This window comes from Mauremys reevesii, linkage group 2 (assembly GCF_016161935.1).
Source record: "Mauremys reevesii isolate NIE-2019 linkage group 2, ASM1616193v1, whole genome shotgun sequence".
NCBI lineage: Eukaryota > Metazoa > Chordata > Testudines > Geoemydidae > Mauremys > Mauremys reevesii.
In genome coordinates, this window is record NC_052624.1 from 92,890,719 (window position 1) to 92,912,511 (window position 21,793).

Sequence of the window (21,793 nt, forward strand, 5' to 3'; positions counted from 1 at the left end):
TGTGTCACCAGTACCTACATGTATCATGACCACCAGCTCCTCCTCAGCACTGCACATTAGTCTATCTAGATGTCTTGAAGTCTGCAAACCTTCTCACCAAGCAGGCATTTCACCATGCGGTTTTCCCAGTCATCCTAAACCCATCTATATTTCTAATAATTGAATCTCCCATTACTATTACCTGTTTCTTCCTAATAACAGGGGTTCCCTCCCTGAGAGAGGCATCCCCAGTGAGAGAGGATACCATGACATCATCTGGAAGGAGGGTTGCAATGGTGGGTTTGTTTCTATCTGCTCCAGCTTGATGCTTTCATTCCTTCAGACTTTCTTCTTTCTCACCAGCACAGAGGCTGTCAGATTCGGGATGGGACTGCTCTACGATGTCTCTGAAAGCTCCTCTGTATGCCTCTCTGTCTCCCTGAGATCTTCCATTTCAGCCACTATGATTTTAAGAGCCTGATCTGTGCGTCTGAGGGCCATGAACTGCTTACACCATAGGCACAGATAAGCAACCTGCTCATTAGGCAGGTAATTGTATTTTTCATATTTAGTTCAATAAACTGGACAGCCCCCCACTCTGCTCCGGGACATCTGCCTGCATTATTTTAACTCTTGCAGGGTTTTTTCTGTTTGGTGACAGAGTGGGATATTGGTTTAAGTTTAGAGTGTGTTTGTTAGATGTGTCTGCAACTTGCACATCTTCTCTAAATTCCCTTGCAAAACTCCTGTGTTCACTAGCTCCTCTGGTTGCCTCTGAGCTGGCTTTTTAAACTTCTGTTCTCTGTATGTTAGCCCTGCCCCCTTCTCATGGTATCCTAAAAGGATTAGGGATTGAAGAGTAGCAGGCTAGAGCCTTGTTAGTAAACTCAGCCTAGTTTAGCAGACTGCTTGGCTCAGTACATAGCCCCCAAAACAGACTGCACTATAAACTTCAAGCAAGCAAGCATACCACAACAAGCTAATAAACAACAAACTCACCCCAAGGATCACTTAGTTGCTCCTGTTAACTAGCTGACCTGCCTTGTTCACTACAAACTTCCCAATTTCTGCAAAAAATGAGGCATGGGTCCTATAGACAACAGACTCCTTCACTACCCAACCTCTGTTCATGCCCTGAATGAACCAGGGGTGCTCTTTTTTGGGGGGGGAAGAGGGAGGGTCACGTAATTAAAGGCTGTATCATAACGTATATGCACAAGTGGGCCGAACTAAGGCATCCTGGCATTTTCTAATTTGAGCGAGCTTGATTTTGCAACCCTTTAATCCTTTTTAATCTTTAATTTAGGAAATACAGATTCTTTTATGGTTTGATTTATTGATGAGCGCAATCTTAAGTAACGTTCAACAAAGCTTTTCTTCTTTGTGAATCATAGATAAAGAATTGTCCATTAACTATGTACAGAGACAAAGGAAATCTACTTGAGGAGGAGAAGATACGGTCTTATTAAGCAAAAACTGGACGATGGTGTACTTGATGAGGCAGATGTTGGTACCAAGATCCAAGAAAGAAGTTCATGTGATACAGTATCTGCTGAAATCATCCCTGTCATTATCATATCGCATTTGTAATTTTCTCCATCAGGGTTGAGACTTAATGTCTTTTTAAGCCAGTGGAGATTTGTTTTCAATCTCAGAATGTTGCTGCCTCATTTATTTGCAAGCTGGTGAAATTTAGAATTATGCCCTTTCTGTGTCTGCCCCTATCGAGCTTCTTGGTTATGATTAAGATGGATACATTTTGCTTCACGTACTGAAGGCTGTCACTAGATATAGGGTAAAGGTTTTGTTTGATGTTCACTATGAACCAGCTTAGGGTAGATAGTATCCTGACTACATGATAGAACAGGGAAATAAAAAATATCTCTTATGCACTGATTCAATTCTACCCAGCTTCTGGCCATTGGATCCCTACACACAGAAGTAACCATGAAAACTCACCTGCTTGCTTCCTCCCCAAAACAAGTGGTGGGGAGGGGAATGCGTGGAGCCTTGGCTCCATCCCCTTTACTTACTAGCCAAAATAAACCCGGCATGGAGTGAGTGGAGAGGGGGTCTAACATATTGCTAATATAGTCCTCTATAAGCAGGGGATTTATTGTTACTAAGAGGTATCTGTGAGTCATAGTGCCACCAGGGGTTCTGTAACTTTCACACCAGCCCCTGCTCGGGGCTGTGCCTAAAGTAGCAGAAGATTAGTTGGCAAGGTTCCTTCCCCACTCTGAACTTTAGGCTACAAATGTGGGGACCTGCATGAGAACCTCTAAGCTTAATTACCAGCTTAGATCTGGTTTTGCTGCCACCACTCCCAAGTACAAATTCCCTTCCCTGGATAGTCTTGAGAGACTTCTTCATCAAGTTCCTGGTGAACACCGATCCAACCCCTTGGATCTTAACACAAGGAGATTTTAACCATCCCCTCTTCTTTCCCCCACCAAATCCTGGTGAACACCGATCCAACCCCTTGGATCTTAACACAAGGAGATTTTAACCATCCCCTCTTCTTTCCCCCACCAAATCCTGGTGAGTCCAGATCCAATCCCCTTGGATCTTAAAACAAGGAGATTTTAACCATCCCCTCTTCTTTCCCCCACCAAATCCTGGTGAGTCCAGATCCAATCCCCTTGGATCTTAAAACAAGGAAAAATCAATCAGGTTCTTAAAAAGAAAGGTAAAAATCATCTCTGTAAAATCAGGATGGAAAATAACTTTACAGGGTAATCAGATTCATAGAGCCCAGAGGAACCCCCTCTAGCCTTAGGTTCAAAGTTACAGCAAACAGAAGTAAATCCTCTTAGCAAAAAGGAACATTTACAAGTTGAGAAAACAAAGATAAAACTAACACATCTTGCCTGGCTGTTAGTTACAAGTTTGAAATATGAGAGACTGGTTCAGAAAGATTTGGAGAACATGGATTGATGTCCGGTCCCTCCTAGTCCCAAGAGCGAATAACCCCAAAACAAAGAGCACACAAACAAAAGCCTTCCCCCCACCAAGATTTGAAAGTATCTTGTCCCCTTATTGGTCCTTTGGGTCAGGTGTCAGCCAGGTTACCTGAGCTTCTTAACCATTTACAGGTGAAAGGATTTTGGTGTCTCTGGCCAGGAGGGATTTCATAGTATTGTATACAGGAGGGCTGTTCCCTTTCCTTTATAGTTATTACACTAGTCGTTCATGTACTTTTAATGGTGATTTTCAAGATTTCTTTAATTTCTACTTTGTGTCTTTTTAACTTTTCATTTGACAATTTTAAAATATAATGAATAAAGTAGTAGTTCTTGCTGTCATATATAGAAGGTTAATTTCCTGCATTTTTTTATCCCCAAATTGATTTCTTAGTGCATTTGACAGTGCAGTATTAGAATAATAGAATATCAGGGTTGGAAGGGACCTCAGGAGGTCATCTAGTCCAACCCCCTGCTCAAAGCAGGACCAATTCCAAACTAAATCATCACAGCCAGGGCTTTGTCAAGCCTGACCTTAAAAACCTCTAAGGAAGGAGATTCCACCACCTCCCTAGGTAACCCATTCCAGTTCTTCACCACCCTCCTAGTGAAAATGTTTTTCCTAATATCCAACCTAACCCTCCCCCACTGCAACTTGAGACCATTACTCCTTGTTCTGTAATCGGTCACCACTGAGAACCGTCTGGATCCATCCTCTTTGGAACCCCCTTTCAGGTAGTTGAAAGCAGCTATCAAATCCCCCCCTCATTCTTCTCTACTGCAGACTAAACAATCCCAGTTCCCTCAGCCTCTCCTCATAAGTCGTGTTCCAGCCCCCTAATCATTTTAGTTGCCCTCTGCTGGACTCTTTCCAATTTTTCCACAGCCTTCTTGTAGTGTGGGGCCCAAAACTGGACACAATACTCCAGATGAGGCCTCACCAATGTTGAATAGAGGGGAATGATAACGTCCCTCCATCTGCTGGCAATGTCCCTACTTATACAGCCCAAAATGCCGTTAGCCTTCTTGGCAACAAGGGCACACTGTTGACTCATTACCTTACTGGTACAAACAAAATCCCATTTAAATGACTCATAGATAGCTAGTTATTGAATTTATATACGCAACTTACTCTGCTAAAAACAGAATAGAAAAACAGTATTTGACTTTAAAGACAGCTTTTTATTTTCTTGAGTGGAATCAAGTTCTTTTAAAAGAGTCGGAATTATCATAATTATTTTGTAGTCCTAAAAAGTGATTAGAATTAGCAATGTAAACTGAGAAGTAAAGTGACTCTACAAATTCAAGTTTTATTGAATGTCTGCCAGAATTGCTTAAACGTGTCTTGTCTGTGTGCCGTTTGACAAAACACTGCTCTTTTTTATGAGATGCAACCTTCATATTTACCTTTTTTCATACTGATTTCGGGCCAAATTCTGATACCCTTCCCTTGATGATGAGTACCTTATTCCAAGAGTAGTCTCATTGACTTCAGTGCCATCACGTGTGGAGTAAGGAACTATTCAATGCAAGTAATGGCATCAGAATCTGAGCTTTCTTAGAGTAAAAAGTACTATAGCTTCTGAAATAATGGTTGTCTCATCTTTTCTGTTAGTAGACTTGTTCATTCCCTAGCTGATATTTATGACTAGTCTGTGATATTGGAAAATCTCTTTGCCTTTTGCTCAGACAACAAAAATAAAATTCAGCAAAGGGAGAGAACTTCTTGGATGCAGTAATCTTAAACTTCTGGGGTAAAATCCTGGTCCGGATGAAGTCAATGGGAGTGTTGCCACTGACTTCAGTGTGACACTATTTCATGCCTGAAATATGAGTGTTCAGTACACCATAAACCTTGTTGGGAAAGAAATTATTTCTAGCACAATTCTGAAGCACATGGTGGAAGATCAAAACAATTCTTCAACCATAATCGGCATTATGGTTAGTTGATTTAAAAAAAGAGGATTGAGTCCCAGCTTCCTAATGACCTTGTATGGAACGCTCAGGAATTTTTCCACATTTAGGTAATCTTATGGTCAAAGCACTGGACTGGGGCTCGGAAGACCTTGGTTCAATTCCTGGATTTGCCACATATTTCCTGAATGCCCTTGGACAAGATACTTTATCTCTCTGTGCCTTAGTTTCCCATCTGTAAATGGAGATAGGTCTTCCCTAGCTCACATGGATGCTGTGAGGATGAATTCATTAATTTTTGGGTCACATTCAGATATACTGTGATGGGGGCCACAGAAGTACCTACGGTAGATTGATCCAATTACTATCAATGCATTGAAATTTGCATTGAACCTGAGGAGAACTTTGGTCAAAACATGGCACTTATTTTGGACAAGGAACTCTATAGAGAAGCACTAAATTTACAAAAGCAATTGAAGATTTCAGAGGGATTTGAAGATTACAGGCCGATGACATTACTGTCACACTTGCAATGGAAATCTGGCATGCTTTTGCGTGGTTCTAGTTCTTTATTATTAATTAGGACACAATTGAAAAATGATTCAGAGAAGCTATGAAATCTTTGTTACTTAGTTAGATTGAATGATCTCAAATACTGAACCTTAAACAGTGAGAAAAGGCTGACGCGTGACTGATGGAACCTAATCCTGATTTTGTTCCTTCTCTTTTAGTATTTACAATTGAAGATCCAGGTTTTTGTCCCAAATACATGTTTGCAAAGAGAAGTTGTTACACTTCATTGCATCACATTGCATGTGACAGGAAAATCATGGAGGACTGGACAGTTGGATTCAGAATTTTGAATATTTTTACACCACCTGCACTTCCAGCCAGTCAGCTCAATATTGGCACTTTCAGATTGGTTTGGTTGTAATTTTGCAATATGTTAGCTGATGAGAAAGCAAACATTGGTAAAAGTGTGCTTGTATTGAAGGGCAGATACAAAACACTAGTAGGCCTAACTAATTAGCTGTATGGGACTCTTACTGTGTTCTTACATTTCAGTAACAGAATCACAAGCTTTTCATTTTGTATATATATATTTTTTTATGTTTGAGAATTAAATATGCTTACAAAGTGAGTCTCAAATTGTGTCTCATTTCATAAAACCTTCGTGAATCCCCACTGGCATTTCAAGGCTTCCTTTTATAAAACAATCTTTTCTACTGGAAATGGGTGACGAATGTTTTAAGATACAGTGAGAAAATTAATAGGGGGGCGGTTTGCCTTCCTCGTCAGTCAGACATGTGCCACTGACAAACTGTACGACAAGTCCTACAGTACCTTGTTTTCCAGGTATATTAAATTGTGTTTTCCTTTGGAATAATTTTGCCTCTAACAATTTCTTATTTTTAAAAGACATTTTGAAACTATTGAATGAAAGCGATAGTGTTGATAGAGGGTAGAGTAGCACAACAATTCTTTCCCAATTTACCACTCTTTGTAGGGGAGAGCACTGTAAAGTTACAGAATTGCTAGGAACAGATTATCTGCAGATACTTGTGAGAATGTATATTTTTCAGTGGCTGGCTTTTCAACTTAATTCACTCAGATATTTTAGCTTCTTAGCATGTTTCTGTAATGTGTACTAGGAAAATATTTTTTAACCCTTGTCTTATATGGAATGTACCATAACAAAATATTAATTCTTCCCTGTTCCCATTTTTTCTCTTCTGCTAGGATGGTGATCCAGTTAGGCCAGGAGTAGCCATGACAGACCTTGCTACAGGGCTGTACACGTATGGAGCAATCATGGCCGGCCTGCTTCAAAGATATAAAACTGGGAAGGGACTTCACATTGACTGCAATCTATTGTCATCTCAGGTACGGGTTTACAGAATGTTTTACTTAGCTTGTTGATGTAGATTTACTTTTCTTATTGGTTTTTGTGCATTGAGCCAAATGCATCCCTAATATAATGACATTGAAAGCAATACTAGAAACAATTTTCCTAGTTTATATTTCTGTAGTAGTGGTTGATTTATTTTGATTGATGACTATTACTACAGCACTTCTGTCTGCCACCTAAATACCATCTTTTACTGAGGGTCTCAAAGCACTTTGAGGCTTGATTAATTAGTGTTTTTAATGTCCCTGTGATGTATGCATAAACGCAGCTGATTAAATCACCCTAGTACAGTGCGGCCTTAGCACTGGGGTTTATTTCTTCCATAGAGGCTAAGGGCTGAACGTTCAAAAGGAGTTAGATTCCTAACTTCTATTTAGGGTGCTAACTTCAATTGAAATGAATGGAAGTTAGGCTTCTAACTTCTTTTGAGCATTCAGCCCTAAGTAACTTGCACAGGATCAGCCTGAATGTCAGAGTCAGTATATAATCTGGCAGGGTCTGTCTACACTGCAATTAAAAATCTGCAGCTGGCCCATGCCAGCTGGCTCAGGCTAAGGAATTGCAGTGTAGAAAATTTAGGCTGTTAATTTCAAAGATAGCATTTGTTTCCTTGTAGCTGTATCCTGAATAATGGTCAAATCCTTAGGTCCTTACTCAGCAAATCTCTCGTTTGGGTTCAGATGCGAATATTGTCTGAGTAAGGGCTTCAGAATTTGGCCTTAAAATAACAATCCCAAAACAGACTGACGACGATACATTTCGTTCCAACCTGACTCAAGCTAGAGTTTAGTAATTCTTCTATTGTGAAGGGAGTGATCGCTTCTCCTGGATGGCAACCCAAATGCGTTCTTGAAGGACACTCTTACTAAAGTTGTTATGGCAACTGTGACCTTTTATGGAGAATTTTTGCATCAAACTGTTATACTTTCTGGCACAGAGCTAACATTGCAGCCTGTTTATACTTTTTCTTCCTTCCCTCAGCCTTGCCTTATTTAAAATACCCACCTTTCCATTCAACACAAACAGCATTTAAGGATACGAAGTCAGAGGCAGGGCTACACTACACCTGTAAGAGGACAGTATTGCCTTCTTTTTCATTCACTGTACTCAAGATAAAATATGTGGGATCTTTGTGTAAGAACATAAGAATCAGAGCTATTTAAATACCTGAAATAATTTGAAAGTGCTGAAAAATAGTATTGGGTTTGTTTTATCCATTCTCCCCCCAAATCTGTACATTCCAACATTTAAGTGTCCATCATTATCCTCAAATGTCATTCTGATGCTTTTCTTAAAGCCATGCAAGAGGCCTTCTTTTTCCCAGATCACCTTAATATTAAACTTTCTGCACAGATCCGTCAGTGATGTTAACAAGGCAACATTGAACTGAAATTCAGCTGCCAATGAAAAAGACCAAAGCCTGATTTATAACATGATGATCAGGAAGCATATTTTCTAATTTTAGCTCTGCTATGTATAGATGACAAATGGCTGCTAGTAAAATAGAATGTCATCCTGTAAAAGAGACCTCCAATTCTGTGTCTCCACCAAATTACACTGTAGCAGAATATTATTATATTATTCTGCTACAGTGTAATTATTAACTGGTGAAGATTTCTTTTCCCACAACAAAACAAAATTCAAGGACTTTATTGAAGAGAGACAGGATGACTGCTAGATGTAGTTTTTGCAGTGGGCACTAACTTTCTGTTGTTTCTCAGCTATAAACTTTTAACCCTTGGCATAAGGTTGTTTTGAAAAAAAAACAATTCCCCATAGATGATTTATAGTTGTCAACTCCAGACCTTTTAGCATCAGCATCTAAATAGTGTCCTTTAGCTGATGCTAGTAAATAAGAAGGAAGTGGGTTTTGGATTTGGCTCCAATTATGCAACTGCGCCTATTCTTCTGTTGTGGTTTGAAAAAAAAATCTCTTGGAAGTTTTAATATCCTTCCTGTATTTAATTGCAACCAGGCACAAAAATAAATAAATAAAATACTGTAGTGAGCTAGTTTCTTTTGGACTGAAATACTGCAAAAAGTGTTATACTTCTTTAACATTTAACAATCTTTATTATGTATTTTCTCAGATTCCACGGACAGGATAATGTGGTTAATATTGTTTGTAATGTATGATTGTTCTCAAGTCACTTCTCTGCTTCTAATTACTGAGTTTCCGTTTATATTTGTTATAAAGATACACAGTATATTCTCATAATTGTTAAACGACTAAAAAAATCTAGCAAATTAGAAGACAGTGTTTTCTTCATTCATATCTTTATTGGTAAATGTGTTTTAAATTGCAGGATAGCTTATGGGATTAGCAGTGAGCTTTAGGAACTTTTGCCTTTTAGGTGTCCAGTTCAAATCCAGACCACATTGATAGTCTCTAATGGTTGTCTTTGTGAGATGATGTAGTGGTCTCAGTTCAGGTCTTCAGGTATCACACAAACCATAACCATAAACTGATGATAATACTTTTGTGTTTGAATAGTACCTTTCATTCTGTTATCTCCAAGCACTTAACAAAAGTGGTAAGCCTGATCCCCATTTTTCAGATAGGGAAACTGAGACACAGAAAGTTTGTGATTTGCCCCAGGTCACATGATATATATCAGTAGCAGAATTAAGAATGAAATCCAGGTCCCCTGACTCTCTGCTTACTGCTATAACTCCTAGGCAATGCTTCCTCTCTACTAGGCCATGTTGTGTTGTCTGTGTTAATTGGAGAGCTCATGGTTTGAATGGACATAGAGGGTGAACCTATCCTATCTAGAGGTGGTTATTGCTGGTGAAAGTTGAGGCACATTGGTAGGGCAGGATATAGGAATCTTACACAGTTATCCGTGTTTTATCTAGCCTGTGGATGAACAAGGAAGTTTGCCTCCAAGGCTATTTAGCACCAGCTTTCCAAACCACTAAATTCTCCCTCTGTCTTTTGCACATGATTAAAAAAGTGTAGTGCACACACTACATAGAGAAATATGTTTTCTCTTTCACTACGTATCTTCGAGGTAGCAAAAATGAATGCTAAGTTACTTTTAATTATTCAAAAAAATATGGGTCAAATACTACTCTTTGTTACCAGGGTATAACTTTTGAATCATTCCACTGAGTTTATCAGCATAAGAGACAGCAGCATTTGGCACTTTATGCTTCTGCTTGAGCTATACCAAGGGTGGGCAAACTTTTTGGCACGAGGGCCACATCTGGGTATGGAAATTGTATGGAGGAGCATTAATGCTCATGAAATTGTGGGTTGGGATGCAGGAGCGGGTAAGGGCTCCAGTAGGGGGTGCGGGCTCTGGGGTGAGGCCAGAAATGAGGAGTTCAGGGCACGGGAGGGGGCTCCGGGCTGAGGTGGAGGGGTGAGGGCTCTGGTTGGGGGTGCGGGCTCTGGGGTGGGGATGGGAGTGCAGGGGGTGCTCCGGGCTGGACTGAGGGGTTCAGAGGGTAGGAGGGGGATCAGGGCTGGGGCAGGGAGTTGGGGCATGGGACGGGGTCGGGGGGCAGGCTCTGGGCTGCGCTTGCCTCAAGCAGCTCCCAGAAGCAGTGGCATGTCCCTCCTATGACACTTAAGCAGAGGCACAGCTAGGAGACTTTGCGCTGCCCTGTCTTCAGGCACTGGCCTTGCAGCTCCCATTGGCTGCAGTTCCTGGCCAATGGGAGCTGTGGGGGTGGTGCTTGGGGCTGGGGCAGTGTGCGGAGCCCTCTGGCTGCCTCTACACGTAGGAGCTGGAGGGAAAACATGCCACTGCTTCCGGGAGCTGCGTGGAGTGGGGCAAGCCCCAGACTCCGCTCCCCAGTTGGAGCTCGAGGGCTGGATTAAAACATCTGGAGGGCTGGATGTTGCCCCTGGACCATAGTTTGCCCACCCCTGAGCTATACAGATTTTTGAAAGAGCAATATTAATGTGTTTGAAAGAAAAGCTGAGTTTGGCCTCAGATTATGTACTGTTTCTGCTATTTCGAATAATTAGTAATACATAAAGTCTGGTAGATTATGCTCCACCTAGACCTTGGATTGATTGGGTTGTACTAATGATAGTTGAAGAAGATTTATTAGCTAGGGAAAGGAGGAAGGAAAACCCCATCTTTTCTAAAAAGTATAGGAAACATATTAAAACATAGCAATAGACTAGAGCAAGGAAAGGAGAGAGCTTGACGATGAAGATAGACATTAGTTCCAGTCAATACAGTGAGTTTATTATGGTCTTTGAATTATGGACATGACTCTGGATATGAAACTGAAAGTTTTACTATGGTTTGTTACCAATGTACAATATATCAGAATCACTTTATGGATTAGAAGAAAAAGTGCAACCCCCGAAACTGGAAAGTAAGAGTTCAGGCTAACAGATGTAAAGAAGTGAAAAAATGAAGACATATGAGTAACCAACAGGGCAATAAACAAATTTTTAGCGCTCTCCTGATCCAAACTCCATGAGGTCAATGGGAATCTTTCCGTTGACTGGAATGAGCTTTGAATAAGGCCCATAGGTCCACTGTATGGCGTAGTAATTTATATAAACAACGAGAGAACAGACTATAACTTGATGGAGGAAGGTGCCAAGGTCAGGTTACAGTAAGTGAGTAAAAGAACTGAATTCTGTGTGATGCTGAACTTCTGGAGGTCTAATAACCCCCACAAGCTTGTCCTATTGGAGATGCTGATGGAATTTTGGCAGGACAGGAACAGTGGCTATTATAGTAGATCTGTAGCATCAATGTTGCTCTGATTAGAATATGTCCGATAGGAGTAATTTCAAGAGGGGTGAAGGAAGAACATGATGCTGAAACATCATGTTCTGATTACTTTGATCTGATGAAGTAATTACATAGTGACCATATGCCACTGTGTTTGTATTATTCGGTATTACATTGTTTCCAGCACAGCAGTTAAATTATAAACTTCTCACAGACCTGCTGTTTGGTACAAATTCAGTTAAAGTACAATACTATATAAATAGTAATGATCAGAATGTTATATGGTTAAAAACAAAATCAAATGTACGTACAAAAGAAGACTAAAGTGTAGGTTGCAGTTGATCATAGAAGAACCTAAAGTTTTTGAAGGATTATTAACCAAATTAGACTCCTCTGATTAAAACTAGACTACAATTGTGTATCATTCTATTTCGTGTTGAATAACTTCAGCTGAAACTCAGTTCTGGATCTATCTAAGAAAATCATTATTATATAGAGAACCATACACCTGTGTCTTGTATCCATTCAAATTCTTCCTTAATTAATTAAAAATAATTTATCAAAAGTCTTTTAACTTTAGAGTCAATCAATTATATTTTGGATTCATTCATTTTCCAGTGCTGAGAGTCAAGAAATTTCGGGGCGAGCTAGAAATGCAAAATGAATCACCAGCAAGAAATGGCATATCTTGGCTCCAGGCATCCAGATGGTTAATACAAACCCATTTATTTCCCAAATCAAACAGAACTTTGGACCACATTTTTCTTTTGAGCTGTACACTTTGACACCTCAATAGATGAACCCCCATTTATGCTGAAGAAAACATAAAGAGTTCAAAGAAGGCACAATGGATGAATGAACGGTGGGTGCTCATTAATGTTGCAGAGACACAGATGTAATCTAGCACTCTTAAACTGTGTGCCATTTCAAACATTTCACTCACCTGCAGAGGTTTGTTTCGTATGTCATTCCCAGAGTGCATTAGCACCAAAGAGCTTAATGGGCTATTTCCAAAGGCTTTTTAGCCTTACAACACAATGCAGGACTGTCTCTTACTCTCTTTATCTCTCTCTTTTTCTGGTATGTGAACCAGAAGTTTGTGTTACTGCAGCCTATGCCAAAGCAGTTGAAAGCAGGCCTCTCTCCTAAAAGTGCTTTTTGTAAGATTTACCTAAAGATATTACTAGTAAAATAAAATGACCCTTTGCTGTTTGATGAAGTTCAGTTCTCTCTGCTATCAGAAAAACTATTTGACTTCACTGAACAACAAAGCTCCTGGGTAGGTATAACCACTTGTTGTGTAGAAATTCTGATTGCACATTTTCTTAATCTCTATAGTAAATGGATATTTTAAGTTATAAGATCATAAATAAGAATATAGGAATGGCCATACTGCATCAGACCAATGGTCCATCTAGCCCAGCATTCTGTCTTCCAACAGTGGTTAGTGCCAGATTCTTTGTTTAGAGCAGGGATTGGCAACCTTTGGCACGTGGCCCACCAGGGTAAGCACTCTGGCGGGCTGGGCCGGTTTGTTTACCTGCCACGTCCACAGGTTCGGCCAATCACAGCTCCCACTGGCTGCGGTTCGCTGCTCCAGGCCAATGAGGGTGGTGGGAAGCAGCGGTCAGCACATCCCTTGGCCCGCGCTGCTTCCCACAGCCCCTATTGGCCTGGGACAGCGAACTGCGGCCAGTGGGAGCCGTGATTGGCTGAACTGCGGACGTGGCAGGTAGGTAAACTGGTCTGGCCTGCCAGGGTGCTTACCCTGGTGGGCCGCATGCCAAAGGTTGCTGATCACTGGTTTAGAGGGAATGAACAGAACAGGACAATTAGTAGGGGCTCAATCCTCTGTTGTCCAGTCCCAGTTTCTGTCAGTCAGGGGTTTAGGGCGCCCAGAACGTGGGGTTGCATTCCTGACCATCTTGACTAATAGCCGTTGATGGACCTGCCCTCCATGAACTTATCTAATTCTTTTTTGAACCCAGTAATACTTTTGACCTTTACAACACCCCCTGGCAATGAGTTCCACAGGTTGACACTGCACTGTGTGAAGAAATACTTCCTGTTGTTTGTTTTAAACCTGCTGCCTGTTAATTTCATTGGGTGACCTCTGGTTCTTGTATTATGTGAAGGGGTATATAACACTTTCCTATTCACTTTCCCCCCACCAATCATGATTTTATAGATCTCTATTATATCCGCCCTTAGTCATTTCTTTTCTAAGCTGAACAGTCCCAGTCTTGTCTCTCCTCATATGGAAGCTGTTCCATACCCCAATCATTTTTGTTGCTCTTCTTTGTATTTTTCAATTCTAATATATCTTTTTTGAGGTGGAGAGACCAGAACTGTATGCAGTATTCAATGTGTGGACGTATCATGAAATTATATAGTGGCATCATGATATTGTCTGTCTTATTATCTGTTCCTTTTTCTAATGGTTCCTAACTTTCTGTTTAGCTTTTTTTGACTGCCATTGCACATTGAGCAGATGTTTCAGAGAACTATTCACAATGATTCCAAGATCTCTTTCTTAAATAACAGCTAATTTAGAACCCATCATTTTATATGTATAGTTGGGATAACTTTTTCCAATGTGCATTACTTTGCACTTATCAGCATTGAACTTCATCTGCCATTTTGTTGTCCAGGCATCTGGTTTAGTGAGGTCCCTTTGTAACTCTTCATAGTCTTTGGAGTTAACGATCTTGAGTAATTTAGTATTGTCTGCAAACTTTGCCTCCTCACCGTGTATGCCTTTTTCCAGATCATACCACAGTAGTTCTGCAATTTCATGTTTGAGTTCCTTCAGAACTCTGGGGTGAATACCATCTGGTCCTGGTGACTTATTACTGTTAAATTTATCATTTATTTAGGGACAAGTCCCATCATATCATCAAACACACCCCTTTGCAAAGGGAAGCTGCAAAAGATGTTCTATGTATCAAAAATATCAGGTTTATGGATTCTGTAGATTTCTACTCACTCCCTATTTTTGTTACCACTCACCCTGGAGTTAATTTTGCTGAAAAGTTTCTGTGTTTTGCTGAACATTTTCTGTGCTGCCCTATGAGAGCACCAATAGCATTAGTAAATATTCTTTTAGAAGTGTAAATGATGTAGTAGGGACTCCTGGGGGATAGTTAATGGGAATTCACAAGCATCTTGCTGAAAATGAATGAGTGTGTTGGTTTTTCAGCAGTCCGGCTGTAATGGATTCATACAACTCATTTAACACTTTTTTCTTCATTGCTAAAAATAGCTGCTTATCAATTCAACCAGAAACTTACTGAAATGTGTAAACTTTCTACCCCCATATCCTTGTACATTGCTGTGTATGATAATTTAATTATTTTTAAAAACCTTTTATATAGCATGACCCCTTTTTTTAAAGACTGATGTCCCATATTACTGATATATTGCCAATATTTTAATTGAAAGATCCCCGTTAAGATCTGAGAGTAAACCCAGCCCATTTCCACTTCCAGAACAAATCTGGTCATCAGATGACCATAGTGTCCTGGTGGTTTCTAACTTTGCTTTTTATTGCTAGGGATGATTGTTGCCAAATAGGACATTTATTTCTGAAGAGGATGATTATATGGATGCTAAACACCCCCAGTTCCAACCAATGTTAATGGCATTGGCTACATTAAGATATTTTCCCTAAAAATTCCTACTGTTGCTAGAATGTCCAGCTCATCTGGTGGAAGAAACAGTGCGAGTCCTCGTGTAGGCAAGGCCCCAGGCAGCTACCAGCATTTTAAACACTGTGGTGTGTGGCCATACTCTGACCTGGGCTGAATGATGTAGTACTTGAGAGACTGATGGCCATCAGAAGCCCTGCATGAATAACTACACACACGGTTGCTATGGCCAACGGAGAAGCAGCTGTGACAGCAATGATGGGAAAAATTCTAGCACCCCACTACCCCAACCCTTATACGCTCCGCATCTTGCCAGAGGTGCATGGCCATTTATAGGACAGAGACCTAAGAGTTCTCCTGTTCCTGCTGCTTATTCCTAACCTAAAAGCACAAACCTCTGGCAGAACTGTTAGTTGTTGCAAAGGTATGATAATCTTCTCAAAGAGAGGGTGAGAGTAATGAGCAGGTGCAGATGAATTCTTAAGAAAGAAAGAAATTCTGTTTTTCATGCAAATACCAGTAATAGAAAGTGCAAGGATTAAAAAGGAAAGTGGTTAAAGTTTTAGAAGCATCTAAGTGATTTACTAGCTCCCATTTTCAAAAGTGTCATAGGGTATGTCTGCACAGCAACTGAACACCCACAGCTGGCCCAGCTCAGCTGACTTGAGCTTGTGGACTTGGGCTGTTGGGCTGTAAAACTGTGGTGTAGATGCTTGGGCTGGTGCCTGAGCTCTGGGACCCTGCCAAGAGGAGGGTCCCAGAGCCGGGGCTCCAGCTCGACTCTGAATGTCTACACCATGATCTTCTATTTCAGAGCAGAGCAGATCAAAATTAGGGAACTTTTAGTATGCAGCAGCAGAGTCCACATGGACAGTTAGCATGCGGCAGGCTAGTGAGAAGTAGATTTACACCCCAGCTTGCCATGCATTATTTGTATAGACAAGCCCTAAAAAAGCCTAGACAGTCAATAGGATGCAGGCTTCTAAATCACTTGGGCACTTTTAAATTTTTTTTACTTGGAGTGTGTATTTTATACTGTAAATGGCATTGTTTCCAAACAGAGGACCAAAACTGAAAGGAGCCCTACTACAGTTTCCATTTGTGTGTGTGCAACTTTGGATGGAAAAATACCTGTGTCAGATATGGGGCAGGGTCTGTCTTTATGATGTGTGTGGCACAGAACTGAGTACAATGAGGCCCTAATGCCTGACTGGAGCCTTCAGGCAATACTGTAATGCAAGCGATACTACTATTAATACATGCCTTAATGCCAATGCTTGCACACGATAACATTTTTCATGAACAGAATCTCTTTGTCTGAGTTTTGCATGAATAGATTCTGTTACCTGTGTGCTCAACTGTCAAGGTCAGGCACTCCTGTGTGCTCATGTTAGTGCTCTAGAAATATACGTGCAGGTGTTTGCACACAAGGCTGGGTTATGTGAAAGAAATGGAATCCACTTTTTGAAAATTTAGCCCACATTATTTTCTAAATTGTCAATGGCACACAATAAGTTGTCTTCAAAAATAGTCCAAAGAATAGAAAATAAGACCCAGCATAAAAGTTCTAATTCCTATTTTGTTGACAAGAACAGCTTCTGATAAGAAAATACTTTTTATATACAGTAAAATAGCTATTTGAATATAAACCGAAGAAAAAATTCTTGTGCAGAGTTAAACATTTGACAAAACTATAAAAATGAAGGCAGGAACGTTGATGATATTTGTACTGGTGGCTTTTCTATCCTAAACAGAAGCAATCTTGAACAAATCATTGTAGGTGGACCTGATAGTACCACAGATAACTAAGTCTGCCTACCACTTTCCATTTTAAGACCCTGTTTTCAGATGCTTATAGCTTTGCCAGTCTTCAACAGTTTTGGCTGAAATTTTCCATGCCAGGTGTCTGCCACTGGCTGAACAATTAATTAATTTTATTTATTCATTTATTTATAATTTCAGCTAAAATGGTTCAGCTGTTTTCAGGAACGAGGCTAGGGAAAAAGACATTGTTTTGCCCTCTAAAAAAATTCTTACATCTGTTTGATTGCTTTGAAGCAGTGACTTGAAATTTGGCAGGAGGGTTGGCCTGGTGTCAGGGATGTGCCTTTTGGGAGGATCAGAAGGAGACAGGAGGTGGTAAGGGGAAATAGGGGTGCGGGGGGAGTCAGGAGCTGGTTTCTGGGTAGTGTGGTAGATAGGAGCAGAGAAGGAAAGGGGTGGAGGGCAAGAGATGGGGACGAGGGATGGTCAGGGGTGCCTGAGGCCACATATGGAATGAGATGGATAAAAGGAAATATTGAATAAGTACCCATTCACTGAATGAGACAGTGATCCTGTTGAAAAAATAGTATGTGATTGTGTAATTAAAAACTGAATCATAATACTTATGCACAAGGTGGCCAATTTAAGATTGCACTGGCAACCTTAGTTCTGGCATTTCCTAACTTTGAAGTGCTTGAGTTTGCAACCTTAATAATGTTCTTTTAAGGTAGAGTTTTTAAATGTTATTTAGGATATTGAGTGCATACCAGTGACTTATTTAAGCCATCCAGTGATGGCTCTTTTGCTCCATAATCTTCATTTTAAAAAAAGCATGTACAATTGAATTTACCTTAGTTTTAGATAGCGCTCATTGGAAAGAAATCAGTTCTGATTTATTTCATGAAACTGAGCAGTCATGTCAAACAGGGAACCAGAAATCAGCACAATAATATACTTACGTAACAAAAAGTTATAGTTTAAGTAACTTTCAGATTTCAAAAAGAGTTTGAAGCTAGGACTGACGACCAACCTGGACGTATCATATCATGCTTCTGTATCAGTGGACCCCTCCATTTGATGATGCAATGGGATAAATAAAAGGAGGATCTGTTCTGACTTTACATTTCTTTGAGGTGTTGCTTTTTTTACAGCTTTAAGTTGAAATCTGTATTTGGCTATATACATTTTTTTTAATTCAGTTGTAACTTTTGTATTAATTTTTTAAACTTTTCTTGGAAACACTGTTAAGTACTGTCTCATAGAAGATAGAGATGAAAAAGACCTTTTAGGTCACCTAGTTACTTTCCCTGCCAAAGTGTGTTCCCTGTATAGCACATTTTCTAATACTTTGTCTAGTCTATTTTTAAATGGGACTGTCAATAGGAGTGGTGTGCCTAACTCCCCTAGTCTCATTTGAAGATCCCAACGAGACTGAATTAATTTTTTGAGTTCTATTTTACCAAGCTGCTGAATGGATATACCTTGAGACCAAAATCCTTTATGCATAGAACAGCTACTGTACAATGTGTCAACAAAGATGTCAACACTGCAAGTTTCCCTTTTCCCATCCCTCCAGTTTTCCCTATGCTATGTTCTGGAAGGACAGTCTGCAGGGTTGAGAGGCTAGCTCAGTCTCCATACCAGTAAAGCTCTTGATCTCTGCAGAGATAGCTAGTCGTGCTGCCAATTTTGAGGGTGCTTTTTATGATGTAAGTCCCTTTTCAGTAAGAACTGGACTGAGCCCACTAACTGATTTCACACAGGTTGCCAAGCAGTCATTAGGTGGCAACAGTGTTCAGTCACCTCCAACCTGCCTCAAACCCTTTTATTTCCTTTGGGATAGTTTTCATTATGGCTTGTGAATTCCCAGTAGTGTCTTCTAGATTTATTGGTATCCAGATTGATTGAGAGGTAAAATTTCCTCTTACCTGTACAAGTGTCTGTTACATTTTTATTGGATGGTTGAAAAACGGCAAAAAGAAATAAAACAAAAAACAAACAAACAAAAAAAAAAAAACCCTTGCAACATTTTGTCACTTTTTTGTGGAAAATTTTCTTCAAAGATTTTCCACAAGTTCCAGGCCAGGAATCAGTGTTAATGAGTTTACCATCTTGAGAAGACTGCCTCTGTGGTGGGGACCATTTCTTGTTTGCAGGAGGCAATTCAGTGCCAAAATCTATCAGCCTTGCAGTGTGGATAAGTCAACATGAACTGGATATCTTTATTATGAGAAATGAGCCTTATTGGCAAGAATACATTTCTTCTGTAGAGTAATATGACCGTATTAAGCAGATATACTTGTACATGAAAGCAGTGGAATGAAAGCAGTATTTTAAAGGTCTTCCTCCTGCTTTCATTGAATTCAATAGCAAAAACTCCCATTGTTTTAAGTGAGTTCAGAATCTTCTAAGTGAATTTTTTTTAATATACCAACCAAAGGAATCTTTTTTTTTTTTTTTTTTTACACAACTGAGACTCAGAAAAGGGATAAGAAAAAGGAATGAACTTTCCCTCCTTCAAACCACCCTCTCCAGAAGAATCAAGTCTGTATGTTAGTTTGGGTTCAAGAAGTTATGGAGCTATGTTGATTTACACTGGCTGAGGGTCAGGCCCTTTACTGGGTGGTTTTTAGTAGCCTTTTAGGAAGTGAGAGGAAGATACTTTTTCACAGAGTAGTACAGTAAAGGCAGAAGCAGAGTGACTAGCATTTTCGCACTGCAACACATTGAAACAATTCAGGGCTTTTGTTCTACAATGCTATAAATTAAAATCTGAGTATTCTATAAGCAGGTTTCACAGTATGTTGTAAAAGGATATCTATGCTGCACATAGGGAAGTGCCTTAATAAAACTTATAAGGCATTATATGGATTTTTGTACCTTGTATCAAAGTTTCTGTAAAGCAGCCTACATTTTCCCCCAACAAATCCAAAGGCTGAGAGGAAATAAAACTTACTTGGATATGAATCAAAGCCTGATAAGGATGTATGAAAATAAAATAGACACTACTTTGGAAGGATAAGAAAGAGAACAGTCTAACTGAAAATGTTGTTTTTTCATCTTTCTACTTACTCATCACATTTTTCTGTTTTTCCTGCCCACTTATTGAGCTTACACATAAATGATTGAGTCAGTGAACTCATTGTAATAAATTTTGTTTGATGTGCTGTCTTAAAAAAATATCTTTTGAAACTCTGTCTCTTTTCGCTGTCTGCTCTTACCTTCTGGCATTTAATATCCAGTTTCCTCATCTGTCTGATTGTCTCTGACTGAATATAGTTTTTCAAACCTTAATGCAGCTCTTTTTGTTCTGGTTTAGGTAGGTATGTAAAGTAAACATATGATTTGACCATCATTAGTAATTTTGCAAAGGAATGTAAATGTGTGTGTTCCCTTCACTGAGTTTAAAAAAAAATAAAAAGAATAGTCTGTGTATAGACACTTGATAATATACATTTACAGTAGGTAGATCTGTCTGTGCAGGCAAATGAATACAGAGATTACTTTATCATTGAATTACATCTGGCTTAGTGTTTACAGGTACAGAAGTTGCTCTTGTGGGTTTGTTCCTTATTAAAATTGAAACAGGCCTGTAGTGTTTTAAGAAAACAGCTTTAAGTACAGACTAAACAAAAATACTTAATTTTATACATATATAAAGATCCTTTCATCCTAAAGGGTTGCAGAGCATTTTACAAACTGATACTTTAGTGCAGCCATTCTGTGTGCATGAAGCATCTATAGCATCTAATCCCCACACAAAATACTTTAACAACATAAGTAAGGTAACTACAGTAGTATAGTGTTTATACAAAACACATAAAACTGAAAGTTGAAATGTAGAGTTAAGGTAATTTTAAATATTTATTCCATTATGCTTACAGTTCATCATTTGGCTAACAATAATCTAGATGAGGAAATCCACTTTATGTACTTAGTAACAGAGCCTTAACTCTGATCAACAAGATAAATGGTATACTGTTCCAACCTAATTATATGCTTTACATAAATCATATATTAGCAATGTATATTCTGAAAGATTTTGTGAGTATGTCTTGTTGGTCAGAGTTAAGATATGGAAGGGGAGGGGGAGAGAGAGAGATGAAGAAAAAGCCTGGGGACCATGCAAAGCATAGCAGCTTCACAAGATGGTGTAATGGCTGATCTACGAGGAAAGGTTTAAAAAAATGGGCATGTTCAGTCTTGAGAAAAGAAGACTTATGGGGTGGGGGCCGATAACAATATTCAAATATGTTAGGGGCTGTTATGAAGAGGATGGGGATCAGTTGTTCTCCTTGTCCACTGAAGGTAGGAAATAATGGTCTTAATCTGCAAGGGAAGGGGCTGGTGTCTGACGCTCGGAGGAGGAGAGCTGGGGGCGAGGACTCTGGATTCCTAGGTTTCCAGCTGGGCTCTAGTTGTTCGAGGAGGTGGGGGGCAGATGGAGACTAGGGCTCTGGACTCCTGCGTTCTGCCCTCAGTGCTGGAGGGAAGCGGGGTCCAGTGACCTGGGGTGGAGAAAGAGGCGTGACCCAGCTGTTCCCAGGGTCCAGCAGGCGGCGAGCCACAGCCCTGGACTCGGGTTTGGGCTTTGGGACGCAGCCTGCCCCAGTACAGAGCCGAGCTCATCCCGGCACTGGGGCTCCAACCCCAGGGCAGCCTGCCTGAGTCCAGGGAATGGAGCCTGCTGTGCTTGGGTCGGGTGGGCACATGGCGCAGCTGGGACCCAGGACCCTTCCTCACTTACAGGCCTCGCGGGTGCTGCAACTCCTGTGGGGCTGGGTCCTTCTTCCTGCCCCTGCCGGCGGGTCCACTTTCAGGGCTGCTCAGACTCCATGGACACCAAGTAGCGGTATGGACATGCTAACCCGGAAACACAATCTCCTGCCGGAAGTGACGGAGGTCAGGAAA

General features: G+C 40.3%; 1 protein-coding gene across 12 annotated transcripts in view; it reads left to right on the forward strand.

Annotated features, from left to right (window-relative positions):
* SUGCT (succinyl-CoA:glutarate-CoA transferase) overlaps nt 1-21,793 on the forward strand; it is a 658,579-nt gene that overhangs the window by 82,742 nt on the left and 554,044 nt on the right. For all 12 annotated transcript variants that reach the window (XR_005594438.1, XR_005594442.1, XR_005594440.1 and 9 more), the window contains exon 8: nt 6,597-6,740. Coding sequence is in view for 7 of the 12 variants with exons in the window: in XM_039525907.1 (XP_039381841.1) it covers nt 6,597-6,740 (144 nt within the window). In the remaining 5 variants the exon portion in view is untranslated. The remainder of the gene's footprint in view (nt 1-6,596; nt 6,741-21,793) is intronic.